At 45.4% G+C, this 13,979-nt stretch overlaps 1 protein-coding gene across 1 annotated transcript in view; it reads right to left on the bottom strand.

Annotated features, from left to right (window-relative positions):
• Window positions 1–3,934: 3,934 nt before the first annotated feature.
• The window catches only part of MYO7A (myosin VIIA), a 70,111-nt gene continuing 60,066 nt past the window's right edge, over window positions 3,935–13,979 (bottom strand). Inside the window, exons 40-49 of the mRNA XM_075266236.1 lie at window positions 13,251–13,406; window positions 10,450–10,555; window positions 9,607–9,720; window positions 9,137–9,224; window positions 8,654–8,760; window positions 7,659–7,844; window positions 7,384–7,500; window positions 6,829–6,912; window positions 4,999–5,118; window positions 3,935–4,567 (exon numbers count right to left, since the gene is read on the bottom strand). Coding sequence (XP_075122337.1) covers window positions 4,478–4,567; window positions 4,999–5,118; window positions 6,829–6,912; window positions 7,384–7,500; window positions 7,659–7,844; window positions 8,654–8,760; window positions 9,137–9,224; window positions 9,607–9,720; window positions 10,450–10,555; window positions 13,251–13,406 — 1,168 coding nt within the window. The 3' untranslated portion in view covers window positions 3,935–4,477. The remainder of the gene's footprint in view (window positions 4,568–4,998; window positions 5,119–6,828; window positions 6,913–7,383; window positions 7,501–7,658; window positions 7,845–8,653; window positions 8,761–9,136; window positions 9,225–9,606; window positions 9,721–10,449; window positions 10,556–13,250; window positions 13,407–13,979) is intronic.

The raw sequence follows: 13,979 nt of genomic DNA on the forward strand, positions 1-13,979 counted from the left end.
GCCAAAGGTGAAGACTGAGCGAGAGAGAGAAGACCGCACCGACCACTCATACTCAGGTCCATATAGAGGGCCACTCCACCTGCAGAGATACTAGCCTGACCAAGGACTAGAGACATTCTGCCCAGGGTGAACCAGTATCCACCTCCCCAAATTGAGGGTCGGGTATAGTATGGTGACCCTATAATACTGTGATCCCTCCTACTTGTGCCCATTGAGGTAGCCACATCATAATAGTCTCCCTATTGTCAGACCCATTGAGGTTCCCGAATCATAGTGTCAGACTCATTGGAATAGTCAGAGTCCAGTCCTCACCCATCACTAGAGATGGATGTCTGTACATGACTGATGCCACTTCTCAGTGCTGCCCCAACAGGCAAGGAGGTGCCTAGCAATTTATGAAGCTCTGCAGTGGATCATCTCCTTCCATTATGGTCTTCAGATTCAGTAACCAGATCGCACAGAAGTCATCAGGTACACCTGGGGCCATATAAGGACAATGTACAAAACGAGACCCCATTGTTCTCCCCAAATCTGGAGCCACCGATGATGTCATCCTGCTTTATTTGATTCGGTGTAGACTATTCTGGACACATAAGGTCCTATTACATCCCTTGGTAGTGGACCTGACCTCTGACACCACTGCGCCCCATATGGCCCCTTCTCAACATGTACTGGTGACTAATCACAGCTTTCCCCGCACCCACATTTGCAGGAGGCTTAGGCTGCACTACTGAGACATCATGTTCTATCCTCTTCAAAGAACAACATAGGGACCTGGTGTGGAGCACTGAACCGCACAAAGTCTCCATGATAAGACGTTGAAGGGGTCATGTGATCATCAGATTCTCAGTAGTGCAGCCCCAGGCTTTGAAGCCTTGGGCTATAGTTGCTTTCTACTCCTGTAAGTATGTCGCTGTGTGTGTATAGCACCCAATTCATTTACACAACTCATAGCTAAAGGCTTAAGGGCCCTGACGCAAAAGTTTAGCTTAGGTTCCGCCCCCTTACAACTTCTTTTATGGCCGCCACCCCCGTTTATAAATATAGGACTACATACTGACGTCATGCAATGGAAAATTGCCAGAGTGCCTTTAATGTACATGAATGAGTCTCATTGTGACACAGGGATTGCAGCATTTTTCCTTCGATTGCAAATCGAAGCACCGTTGCGGCGCCCTTGGGCTACAGAGTGACCTAGTGTGTAGTCGTGGTCTATCAGTTGCAACTCTGGGACTTTTAAGTGACCCACTGATGCACTATCCACCATGGGCCTCCTTTATACCCCCTGAAAATTTAATTATGGATTCCACAAGGTAACAGTCCCCTAATAGTGCCCCCCTCAAATTTAAGTAATGTAATGTATGTACACAGTGACTGTACCAGCAGAATAGTGAGCACAGCTCTGGAGTATAATACAGGAAAAGTAATGTAATGTATGTATACAGTGACTGCACCAGCAGAATAGTGAGCGCAGCTCTGGAGTATAATACAGGATAAGTAATGTAATGTATGTACACAGGGACTGCACCAGCAGAATAGTGAGCGCAGCTCTGGAGTATAATACAGGATAAGTAATGTAATGTATGTACACAGTGACTGTACCAGCAGAATAGTGAGTGCAGCTCTGGTGTATAATACAGGATAAGTAATGTAATGTATGTACACAGTGACTGTACCAGCAGAATAGTGAGCGCAGCTCTGGAGTATAATACAGGATAAGTAATGTAATGTATGTACACAGTGACTGTACCAGCAGAATAGTGAGCGCAGCTCTGGAGTATAATACAGGATAAGTAATGTAATGTATGTACACAGTGACTGTACCAGCAGAATAGTGAGTGCAGCTCTGGTGTATAATACAGGATAAGTAATGTAATGTATGTACACAGTGACTGCACCAGCAGAATAGTGAGCGCAGCTCTGGAGTATAATACAGGATAAGTCATGTAATGTATGTACACAGTGACTGTACCAGCAGAATAGTGAGCGCAGCTCTGGAGTATAATACAGGATAAGTAATGTAATGTATGTACACAGTGACTGTACCAGCAGAATAGTGAGCGCAGCTCTGGTGTATAATACAGGATAAGTAATGTAATGTATGTACACAGTGACTGTACCAGCAGAATAGTGAGCGCAGCTCTGGAGTATAATACAGGATAAGTAATGTAATGTATGTACACAGTGACTGCACCAGCAGAATAGTGAGCGCAGCTCTGGAGTATAATACAGGATAAGTAATGTAATGTATGTACACAGTGACTGTACCAGCAGAATAGTGAGCGCAGCTCTGGAGTATAATACAGGATAAGTAATGTAATGTATGTACACAGTGACTGTACCAGCAGAATAGTGAGCGCAGCTCTGGAGTATACACTCACCGGCCACTTTATTAGGTACACCTGTCCAACTGCTCGTTAACACTTAATTTCTAATCAGCCAATCACATGGCGGCAACTCAGTGTATTTAGGCATGTAGACATGGTCAAGACAATCTCCTGCAGTTCAAACCGAGCATCAGTATGGGGAAGAAAGGTGATTTGAGTGCCTTTGAACGTGGCATGGTTGTTGGTGCCAGAAGGGCTGGTCTGAGTATTTCAGAAACTGCTGATCTACTGGGATTTTCACGCACAACCATCTCTAGGGTTTACAGAGAATGGTCCGAAAAAGAAAAAACATCCAGTGAGCGGCAGTTCTGTGGGCGGAAATGCGTTGTTGATGCCAGAGGTCAGAGGAGAATGGCCAGACTGGTTCGAGCTGATAGAAAGGCAACAGTGACTCAAATAGCCACCCGTTACAACCAAGGTAGCCAGAAGAGCATCTCTGAACGCCGCACAGTACGTCCAACTTTGAGGCTACAGATGGGCTACAGCAGCAGAAGACCACACCGGGGGCCACTCCTTTCAGCTAAGAACAGGAAACTGAGGCTACAATTTGCACAAGCTCATCGAAATTGGACAATTGAAGATTGGAAAAACGTTGCCTGGTCTGATGAGTCTCGATTTCTGCTGCGACATTCGGATGGTAGGGTCAGAATTTGGCGTCAACAACATGAAAGCATGGATCCATCCTGCCTTGTATCGGTAACGGTTCAGGCTGGTGGTGGTGGTGTCATGGTGTGGGGAATATTTTCTTGGCACTCTTTGGGCCCCTTGGTACCAATTGAGCATCGTTGCAACGCCAAAGCCTACCTGAGTATTGTTGCTGACCATGTCCATCCCTTTATGACCACAATGTACCCAACATCTGATGGCTACTTTCAGCAGGATAATGCAATGCCATGTCATAAAGCTGGAATCATCTCAGACTGGTTTCTTGAACATGACAATGAGTTCACTGGACTCCAATGGCCTCCACAGTCACCAGATCTCAATCCAATAGAGGAGCATCTTTGGGATGTGGTGGAACGGGAGATTCGCATCATGGATGTGCAGCTGACAAATCTGCGGCAACTGTGTGATGCCATCATGTCAATATGGACCAAAATGTCTGAGGAATGCTTCCAGCACCTTGTTGTATCTATGCCACGAAGAATTGAGGCAGTTCTGAAGGCAAAAGGGGGTCCAACCCGTTACTAGCATGGTGTACCTAATAAAGTGGCCGGTGAGTGTAGTACAGGATAAGTAATGTAATGTATGTACACAGTGACTGCACCAGCGGAATAGTGAGCGCAGCTCTGGAGTATAATACAGGATGTAACTAAGCAGAACAGTGAGTGCTGTGTGATGGCTGTTTTTAATGTCTGTGTGAATAAGGCCTTATCTTGTGTACCTCCGTCATGTAATCACCATTATGGGAAGATTGATATTGATCTCCTCTCTCCGGGAATGACACTGGTTTAGACAGATTTCCCATGGGTTCTGGCTGCCATCTTTATAGACACACATCAGTTTTTTACTTTTTCACAATTCTATATTTTTTTTTCAAATTCAGAACAAATTGTGACATCATCATTTTAAGTTAAATAAATAAAGGAGATGGATTTACTCTTAAATACTGGGAGGCTCCTCTACGGCTACTCTGGGATTCGGAATATATTATAATCTTTTTCATAAATTTTATATAAAAGTCCATTTTATGTTCTGGAGTATTTCAGGCGTCGCCCGTCACATCTGTCATGTCGTTCTTGTTCGGTGGCTGCGACCAGATCCTAAATACCGAAAATTTACACCAGATATAAGACACGGCCTTTGACCCCATGGAGAATCTTCTCCTTCACGATACAAAAGGGTCCGTCTAAACACAGCGCCCCCTTTTGTGACTCAGGGCTGTAAACGTCACTGCACCCTCACAGGTATTCATCCTCGCTGGATGGTGAGTTTGAACCTTCAGTCTCTGAATCGGATGAGATTTGGGATTCGGTCCTGCTCATGTTCCAGACTTGAGGGGAGAACGTCTTACCCCAGCTACACGGATACCCCACAGACTTCAGGCAACGGATCAAGTCTATCACAAGATGCCATCGCTCCTTCTCAGTTCACTTACTGCCCTTAGCCCCTCGCTGTTTGCTCATGGATGTCAGCATCTGGCTGATGTAGGAAGTCAACAGGTCGTCCATCTTGTATCCCTGACAAAGAAGAGATTAGGAAATTAAAGGGGTTAGGCCACAAAAGTATTTACCCCCTACCTATAGCCAATACTTGATTGGTGGTGCTCTGACCACTGAGACCACCACAATCCTGAGATACTGGGGGGGTTGGCTGGAGCTTTTCCCCACTCATCAAAGGCTTGACTGGTGGTGTAGACATCGAAAATAAGGCAGAAAGTGAATGAGAGCGCCATCCATCACAAGTCATTCCACCACCAGTGTAGTCAGGGTAAGCAGGGTCAACAGCAAGATCCAGCAAGATCTCGTTTTTTCGGCGACCTACTTCAGTCTCTGCCTTCCATTGAATACAATACGAATTTGGTGATTTAGACAACTGACCCCAAGGAGTGGGGTCAGGGTGAGCTGGATGGGGTTGGCTTAGTTGGCGCATAGACAATCGGATCACTCACCAGCGAGGTCTCACACAGCAGTTTGCTGCCTCTCACCAGATTCCCAATGGTTATATGGAAGTAAGTGTTCCCGCTGCTCCAGTTGGAGATCTTGGTGAAGGGATGTGTGGCCAAAATGTCCTGCAAGAAACGCCAGAAGGTGTTACAGTCCTATGAAAAAGTTTGGGCACCCCTATTAATCTTAATCATTTTTAGTTGTAAATATTTTGGTGTTTGCAACAGCCATTTCAGTTTGATATATCTAATAACTGATGGACACAGTAATATTTCAGGATTGAAATGAGGTTTATTGTACTAACAGAAAATGCGCAATATGCATTAAACCAAAATTTGACCGGTGCAAAAGTATGGGCACCTCAACAGAAAAGTGACATTAATATTTAGTACATCCTCCTTTTGCAAAGATAACAGCCTCTAGTCGCTTCCTGTAGCTTTTAATCATGTCCTGGATCCTGGATGAAGGGATTTTGGACCATTCCTCTTTACAAAACAATTCAAGTTCAGTTAAGTTTGATGGTCGCCGAGCATGGACAGCCCGCTCTCAAATGATCTGAAAACAAAGATTGTTCAACATAGTTGTTCAGCGGAAGGATACAAAAAGTTGTCTCAGAGATTTAACCTGTCAGTTTCCACTGTGAGGAACATAGTAAGGAAATGGAAGACCACAGGGACAGTTCTTGTTAAGCCCAGAAGTGGCAGGCCAAGAAAAATATCAGAAAGGCAGAGAAGAAGAATGGTGAGAAGAGTCAAGGACAATTCACAGACCACCTCCAAAGAGCTGCAGCATCATCTTGCTGCAGATGGTGTCACTGTGCATCGGTCAACAATACAGCGCACTTTGCACAAATAGAAGCTGTATGGGAGAGTGATGAGAAAGAAGCCGTTTCTGCACGTACGCCACAAATAGAGTTGCCTGAGGTATGCAAAGCAGATTTGGACAAGCCAGCTTCATTTTGGAAGAAGGTCCTGTGGACTGATGAAACTAAGATTGAGTTGTTTGGTCATACAAAAAGGCGTTATGCATGGCATCCAAAAAACACAGCATTCCAAGAAAAACACTTGCTACCCACTGTAAAATTTGGTGGAGGTTCCATCATGCTTTGGGGCTGTGTGGCCAATGCCGGCACCGGGAATCTTGTTAAAGTTGAGGCTCGCATGGATTCCACTCAGTATCAGCAGATTCTTGAGAATAATGTTCAAGAATCAGTAACGAAGTTGAAGTTACGCCGGGGATGGATATTTCAGCAAGACAATGATCCAAAACACTGCTCCAAATCCTCAGGCATTCATGCAGAGGAACAATTACAATGTTCTGGAATGGCCATCCCAGTCCCCAGACCTGAATATCATTGAACATCTGTGGGATGATTTGAAGCGGGCTGTCCATGCTCGGCGACCATCTAACTTAACTGAACTTGAATTGTTTGTCCAAAATACCTTTATCCAGGATCCAGGAACTGATTAAAAGCTACAGGAAGCGACTAGAGGCTGTTATCTTTGCAAAAGGAGGATCTACTAAATATTAATGTCACTTTTCTGTTGAGGTGCCCATACTTTTGCACCGGTCAAATTTTGGTTTAATGCATATTGCACATTTTCTGTTAGTACAATAAACCTCATTTCAATCCTGAAATATTACTGTGTCCATCAGTTATTAGATATATCAAACTGAAATGGCTGCTGCAAACACCAAAATATTTAGAACTAAAAATGATTAAGATTAATAGGGGTGCCCAAACTTTTTCATAGGACTGTATATACTGAGGAGCGGTACTGTCGGTGAGTCACCACGATCCCTATATCTGGGACACGATTGACTGTATATGGTACCTTTGACTTGGGATCTATTAAGCTGACTCCATGTTTGTTGATCGCTATCAGGAGGATTTCGGGGAAATGTGGCTCTGTGGTTTGCTGAAGAAAAAGAGGAAAAAATAAAGTTATTCATGAAATCATCAAATTCTGCAAAACTAGAAAACTTCAGCAAATCCGAATCTCACTCCAAAGGAGTTTCCTGTCCCCCAAGTGTTTTTTATACTGTTGACCTATTCATATGATAGGTCATCAATATCTGATTGGTGTAGGTCCGACACCAATCCAGCCACATCCCGAAGCCAGAAGCTGCTGCTGTGAACAGGGCTGGTAATAGCAATATCTATAGCAGAACTGTGGCCCCATCCACTGTATAGCGGTGATACCGGAGTATATAGTAAGAATACAAAAAGTCCTTGCTGGACCTTGGACACTAAGTCAGGATATTGACCATCGTTGACTATAGTAATATCCCATAGTCACGGGTGCTGCTGTGGTCAATAGTGGACTTCTATCCTTTCATACAGCCCTATAGATCTCAGCTTCTAAGCGTGAAACAAACCCATGTCTTACCTTAACCTCAAAGAAAGCTGAACCAAACGTTGGCCACTTGTAGATAATCTTCAGAAAGGCAACCTTGGATTCCTCTCGCGTCTTGCCAGCGTGTTTATTGAAGTAGGCAATAATGGACTGTAGGGTCGAAGAAAAAAAATCAGTCTCAGTATCAGTGATCAGAGTGATATAGCTCCCATATGCAGTGAGCTCCCCCTAGAGGTGTGTGCAGGCAGCAAGAATTATATCATTTATCAGTTCTAAAAACAGAGGATGGTGGGGCATCTCCTACTCACCCTCTTCCAGTCATCTGGATTTAGTTGCCGGATTAAGTCTTGAGGGACCAGTTCCTTCAGCATTTTGGGGATGTTTGGGAAGTAGGATTTGTCATCTTCATACTTGACCCTGTATATAAGGGCAGCCAGCTGCAGAACGTCTTCCCGGGTGCACTTGTGGTAACCGCGCAGGTACTTCGGAAGCTCCTGGAACAAGACCAGTTATGGAAGATGCTCAAAATTTGGTTTGAAGGAGCAAGTCCATGATTTCCTCCTAAAGGTGTGTGGCTACAAAGAAAGAGTCGTGGTCTTGTCCAAAAAAATTGGAAACCCACTCCACAATGTGGAGAAGAATGGTTGTAGTTGCCAGATTAAGCTATAAGGTTGGAGGAACATCATCAGTAGGTTTGAGCGATTGGGATCGGAAAAGATCGGATTCCGATTCCAATCTTTTCCTGCAGGATCGAGGTCGGAGGTTATTTCCCGCAAAGCTTGGCTACTGGCCAATCATTGTGGGAAAAGCTAACAATGATTGGCCAGTAGCCAAGCATTGTGGGAAATAACCTCCGACCTCGATCCCGTGGGAAAAGATTGGAATCGGAATCCGATCTTTTCCGATCCCGATTGCTCAACCCTAATCATCACCTATCCTGGGGCCCAGTGGCATCTTCTCAAGCCAGATGTTTAGCCTTACAGCTACAGCTAGCCAAGTGCTACCAGATCAACAAGTGAGTTGGAGTTGGCTTCCAAATTCTTTGGGCAAGACCACAGCTCTTTCTGTGTGGCCACCCAACTTTGGGATGTCTTTTTTATTACATGAACAAGCCAATGTCATGGCGATGTCCCTTTCGTGATTTGACTGGCACATAACATGTCTATGTCACAGGTAAAATGACGGTAGACACAGGAGCATGCTGGGCCCACTTTTTTCGGGACTCTAGGAGGTCTCCTCTTCTTTACAAGCTTCCGGACATTCTGTAAGAGTTGACAACTATGACTATAATAAGAACCCATACCTGGTAGTAGTGGAAGATGGAATCCGCCATCGAGTCCTTTCCAGGAACTGTGTTGGTCCACAACTTCTTCATGAAGAACACTTGATAGGTGAGGGAAGGCACTATACCTGAAATATGGGAGTATTAGTGTCATATTTGTTTACAGTTAGGGTTGAGCCGATCTTGAGATTTCAGGATCGTTTTTAAAATGCGATTTTCGATCATTTTCCAGTCGATCCCGATCATGAAATTTGCTCCATCACTGACCGGAATCTGATCTTTCCTGATCCCGATCGCTCAACTCTATTAATGATATATACATGAATATGGTTGAGCCGATCTTGAGAAAACCTCCGACCTCGATCTCGCCGGAAAAGATCTGGATCAGAATTCCGATCGTGATTGTGGAATTTACTCAATCGCCGATCGGAATCCGATCTTTTCTGATCCCAATCGCTCAACCCTACTTACAGTATTACAGTACATGGATTGGTCATTTCTTACCATCCTTGGATGGTCGGGCTTTCTTGATCCAGTCTGTCAGGTGTCGGACAAAATCAAAGAAAAAGTCTCCTTCAGGGACACTTATTACCTGCAAGATATAAAGAAATCTAAAAGTAAAAAAGTAGCTAATGGTATATGTGATTACCGCCCTACATAGTCTACAAATTACTGACATTTCAAGTCTTTTTATTGCCCCTTATGGCTATAATTGGTACTGCAACTTTTTAAAATTTGATTCTTATATTGGTAGAAACCTTCTAAATCAATTTAGTAAAAAAATAAATAAATAAGGGTCACACCGGCTGCCAAAAGATTTAATTGAGGTGGTAAACAGACCCTCAATTACACCAGTTGATTTAGTCCTGATTTAAAGGGATCTTCCATAATGACACACCACTTCAGACTCCCAGATAAAGAGTTAACCAGCCTGATTTTATTTGTGTCCCCCTCCCCTCTCGCCCAGTTCTTACCTTATCGGAGATCTTCACAAACAGACTGAAGCCTTCTGGGGATTTCAGGAGTAGCCGGTTCGCAATATCTTGGCAGAAATCCTTGGCTTTGGTGCTTGACTCCACTTCAAACGCCTGTAAGAGAAGAAGCGGTGTGAACATCCACAGTGACACTTTGGGATAATATTCTATCTTGCAACGTCTTATGAGTACAAAGGTGGGAAAGAGAAGCGGACTGATCCCATCTGCAGCGTTACAGTAAAGCATTGTAGTCCATGGAAGATGCTGGAAATGGGTCTGAGCCTGTCCTGGAAGGAGGTGAAGGAACGTGTCTGACACAGATAACTCTACCAGCTCATGGATCAGATACATTTCATACACCGATGTGTTTCACACCAGGATTTTCTTGCAACTTACAAGTTCCCATAGAGACATAAGACACCACAATGAGGACCCCCACTCTTATCTGACTGCCAAATCCTGGAGTGGCACAATGATCTAGGCCGCGGTCCTCTTCAGTTTGGTCATTGGTGGTGGTCTCTGCTCATGGACCTCCACCTAAAAACTGTGACTCTGTCACAGCCATGTTACATGACCATAACCAAAATTATTTCAGACCCGGATCAGAACCCTAAATTAATCTGGACCCCAAACTAATTTATACTTGAAACCAGACCCCTAAATGAATTCAGAATTCAGACAAATAATTTAGACCCGAGATCTGATCCCCAAATTAATTCAGACTATAAAGCAGACCCCTAAATAATTACAAACTCCAAATCAGATCCCATGACCCCAGACCCCTAGATCAGTCCAGTAAGGCAGACCCCACACCGCAATCTTATGATCAGAGTGTTTTCTCACCTCATCTGTGTCATCGGGGAAGTACACTTTGTGGAATATTTGAGTGGTTTTATGTTGAATGGCCTCCACTTCAACCAAATGTGGTGGATACTTTCTGGAGCCGTTCCTAAAAATGAGAGAAACAGCCAGGATTTTTTACTTTTGAGATTTTCAGAAAATGTAAGGAATGTAATGTAGAAAAAGGAATCCTATACATGCTGCGGTCTGGTGACACTAACCTATCTATCTGCAGGTCTGGGGTGTTATGCTGGTTCTGGTGACAGTAACCTATCTATCTGCAGGGCTGGGGTGATATGCTGGTACTGGTGACAGTAACCTATCTATCTGCAGGGCTGGGGTGATATGCTGGGTCTGGTGACAGTAACCTATCTATCTGCAGGGCTGGGGTGATATGCTGGGTCTGGTGACAGTAACCTATCTATCTGCAGGGCTGGGGGGATATGCTGGGTCTGGTGACAGTAACCTATCTATCTGCAGGGCTGGGGTGATATACTGGTTCTGGTGACAGTAACCTATGTATCTGCAGGGCTGGGGTGATATGCTGGTTCTGGTGACACTAACCTATCTATTTGCAGGGCTGGGGTGATATGCTGGTTCTGGTGACAGTAACCTATCTATCTGCAGGGCTGGGATGATATGCTGGATCTGGTGACACTAACCTATCTATCTGCAGGGCTGGGGTGATATGCTGGGTCTGGTGACAGTAACCTATCTATCTGCAGGGCTGCGGTGATATGCTGGTTCTGGTGACACTAACCTATCTATCTGCAGGGCTGTGGTGATATGCAGGGTCTGGTGACAGTAACCTATCTATCTGTAGGGCTGGGGTGATATGCTGGGGTCTGGTGAGAGTAACCTATCTATCTGCAGGGTCAGGGTGATATGCTGGGGTCTGGTGACAGTAACCTATCTATCTGCAGGGTCAGGGTGATATGCAGGGTCTGGTGACAGTAACCTATCTATTTGCAGGACTGGGGTGATATACTGGGTCTGGTGACAGTAACCTATCTATCTGCAGGGCTGGGATGATATGCTGAATCTGGTGACACTAACCTATCTATCTGCAGGGCTGGGGTGATATGCTGGGTCTGGTGACAGTAACCTATCTATCTGCAGGGCTGCGGTGATATGCTGGTTCTGGTGACACTAACCTATCTATCTGCAGGGCTGCGGTGATATGCAGGGTCTGGTGACAGTAACCTATCTATCTGCAGGGCTGGGGTGATATGCTGGTTCTGGTGACACTAACCTATCTATCTGCAGGGCTGGGGTGATATGCAGGGTCTGGTGACAGTAACCTACCTATCTGTAGGGCTGGGGTGATATGCTGGGGTCTGGTGAGAGTAACCTATCTATCTGCAGGGTCAGGGTGATATGCTGGGGTCTGGTGACAGTAACCTATCTATCTGCAGGGCTGGGGTGATATGCAGTGTCTGGTGACAGTAACCTATCTATCTGCAGGGCTGGGGTGATATGCTGGTTCTGGTGACACTAACCTATCTATCTGCAGGGCTGGGGTGATATGCAGGGTCTGGTGACAGTAACCTACCTATCTGTAGGGCTGGGGTGATATGCTGGGGTCTGGTGACAGTAACCTATCTATCTGCAGGGTCAGGGTGATATGCTTGGGTCTGGTGACAGTAACCTATCTATCTGCAGGGCTGGGGTGATATGCAGGGTCTGGTGACAGTAACCTATCTATTTGCAGGACTGGGGTGATATGCTGGGTCTGGTGACAGTAACCTATCTATCTGCAGGGTCGGGGTGATATGCTGGGTCTGGTGACACTAACCTATCTATCTGCAGGGCTGCGGTGATATGCAGGGTCTGGTGACAGTAACCTATCTATCTGCAGGGCTGGGGTGATATGCTGGTTCTGGTGACACTAACCTATCTATCTGCAGGGCTGGGGTGATATGCAGGGTCTGGTGACAGTAACCTACCTATCTGTAGGGCTGGGGTGATATGCTGGGGTCTGGTGAGAGTAACCTATCTATCTGCAGGGTCAGGGTGATATGCTGGGGTCTGGTGACAGTAACCTATCTATCTGCAGGGCTGGGGTGATATGCAGTGTCTGGTGACAGTAACCTATCTATCTGCAGGGCTGGGGTGATATGCTGGTTCTGGTGACACTAACCTATCTATCTGCAGGGCTGGGGTGATATGCAGGGTCTGGTGACAGTAACCTACCTATCTGTAGGGCTGGGGTGATATGCTGGGGTCTGGTGACAGTAACCTATCTATCTGCAGGGTCAGGGTGATATGCTTGGGTCTGGTGACAGTAACCTATCTATCTGCAGGGCTGGGGTGATATGCAGGGTCTGGTGACAGTAACCTATCTATTTGCAGGACTGGGGTGATATGCTGGGTCTGGTGACAGTAACCTATCTATCTGCAGGGTCGGGGTGATATGCTGGGTCTGGTGACAGTAACCTATCTATCTGCAGGGCTGGGGTGATATGCTGGTTCTGGTGACACTAACCTATCTATCTGCAGGGCTGGGGTGATATGCTGGGTCTGGTGACAGTAACCTATCTATCTGCAGGGTCGGGGTGATATGCTGGGTCTGGTGACATGCTGCATCACATCTTAAGACTAGTACGGACAATAGAGTTAAATGTAGTTTTAGTCTTTTGTACAGTGACTTTCGACCACTCACTGCAGACACTGAACCAGCAGGGGGCAGCAATTTGATGTCAGATCTGGTAACCTAAGGCCATGTTCACACTTGTGATGTGGTTTTTGTTCATTGCTGGTGTCAAATGAAGAGCAGAATGAGAAGATACAGGACTGGCACTTACCGGAGGGCTCTCTGCAGTCGGTGCATACAGTCTGCCGCCAGAACGTGCTGCTTCCGGGACTGGATGAACCTCTGTACATGAGGTAGTAGGATATTGCTGGGTGGAAAGAGACCTGTGGCCAACCATAGCAGCTCCCAGCCCTTCTCCTCACTGTACCTGAAACAGCATGGTCAGCATTAATGGGGCTACCCAGGTTAGAAAACCCATTTCCATACACAAAACCCTATAACGGTATGTTCACAAGTAGGAATTTGGTGTGAGACACTCGACTGATTAGCCCCAGGGGAATTCTTCCTCATTTTGCGTCATCTGAGTGGACTCTTAGAGTATTTGGAGGCAAGAAAATCTCTAATTCTGGACTTCTATGTTTATAAAGAGTGTCTCTCGCTCTGGAGGACCCAAAAAATCCATCTATTGCTTGAGCAGTGCATTGATTTTAATAGACACCATGTAATGCTTCATTTCTCCTGTGGTGGCGCTGCAGGCAATACTTATTCCCAAGATTCTTCACACATTGGGACCTTTTCCAACAAGAGTGGATTCTCCAAAATGCAGAGCCCCTTAACTGAACTCAATGTAAAGACTGTCACTAAAACGTATGTCCTGGTGAGGGTTGAGCGATCGGGAAAGATCGAAACCTGATCGGTGATTGATAAAACTTCACGATTTGGATCAGCTGGAAAATGATCGGAAATCGGATTTTAAAATCGATCCTGAAATCTCAAGATC

The sequence above is a fragment of the Leptodactylus fuscus genome, chromosome 2 (genome assembly GCF_031893055.1).
Source record: "Leptodactylus fuscus isolate aLepFus1 chromosome 2, aLepFus1.hap2, whole genome shotgun sequence".
Lineage (NCBI taxonomy): Eukaryota > Metazoa > Chordata > Amphibia > Anura > Leptodactylidae > Leptodactylus > Leptodactylus fuscus.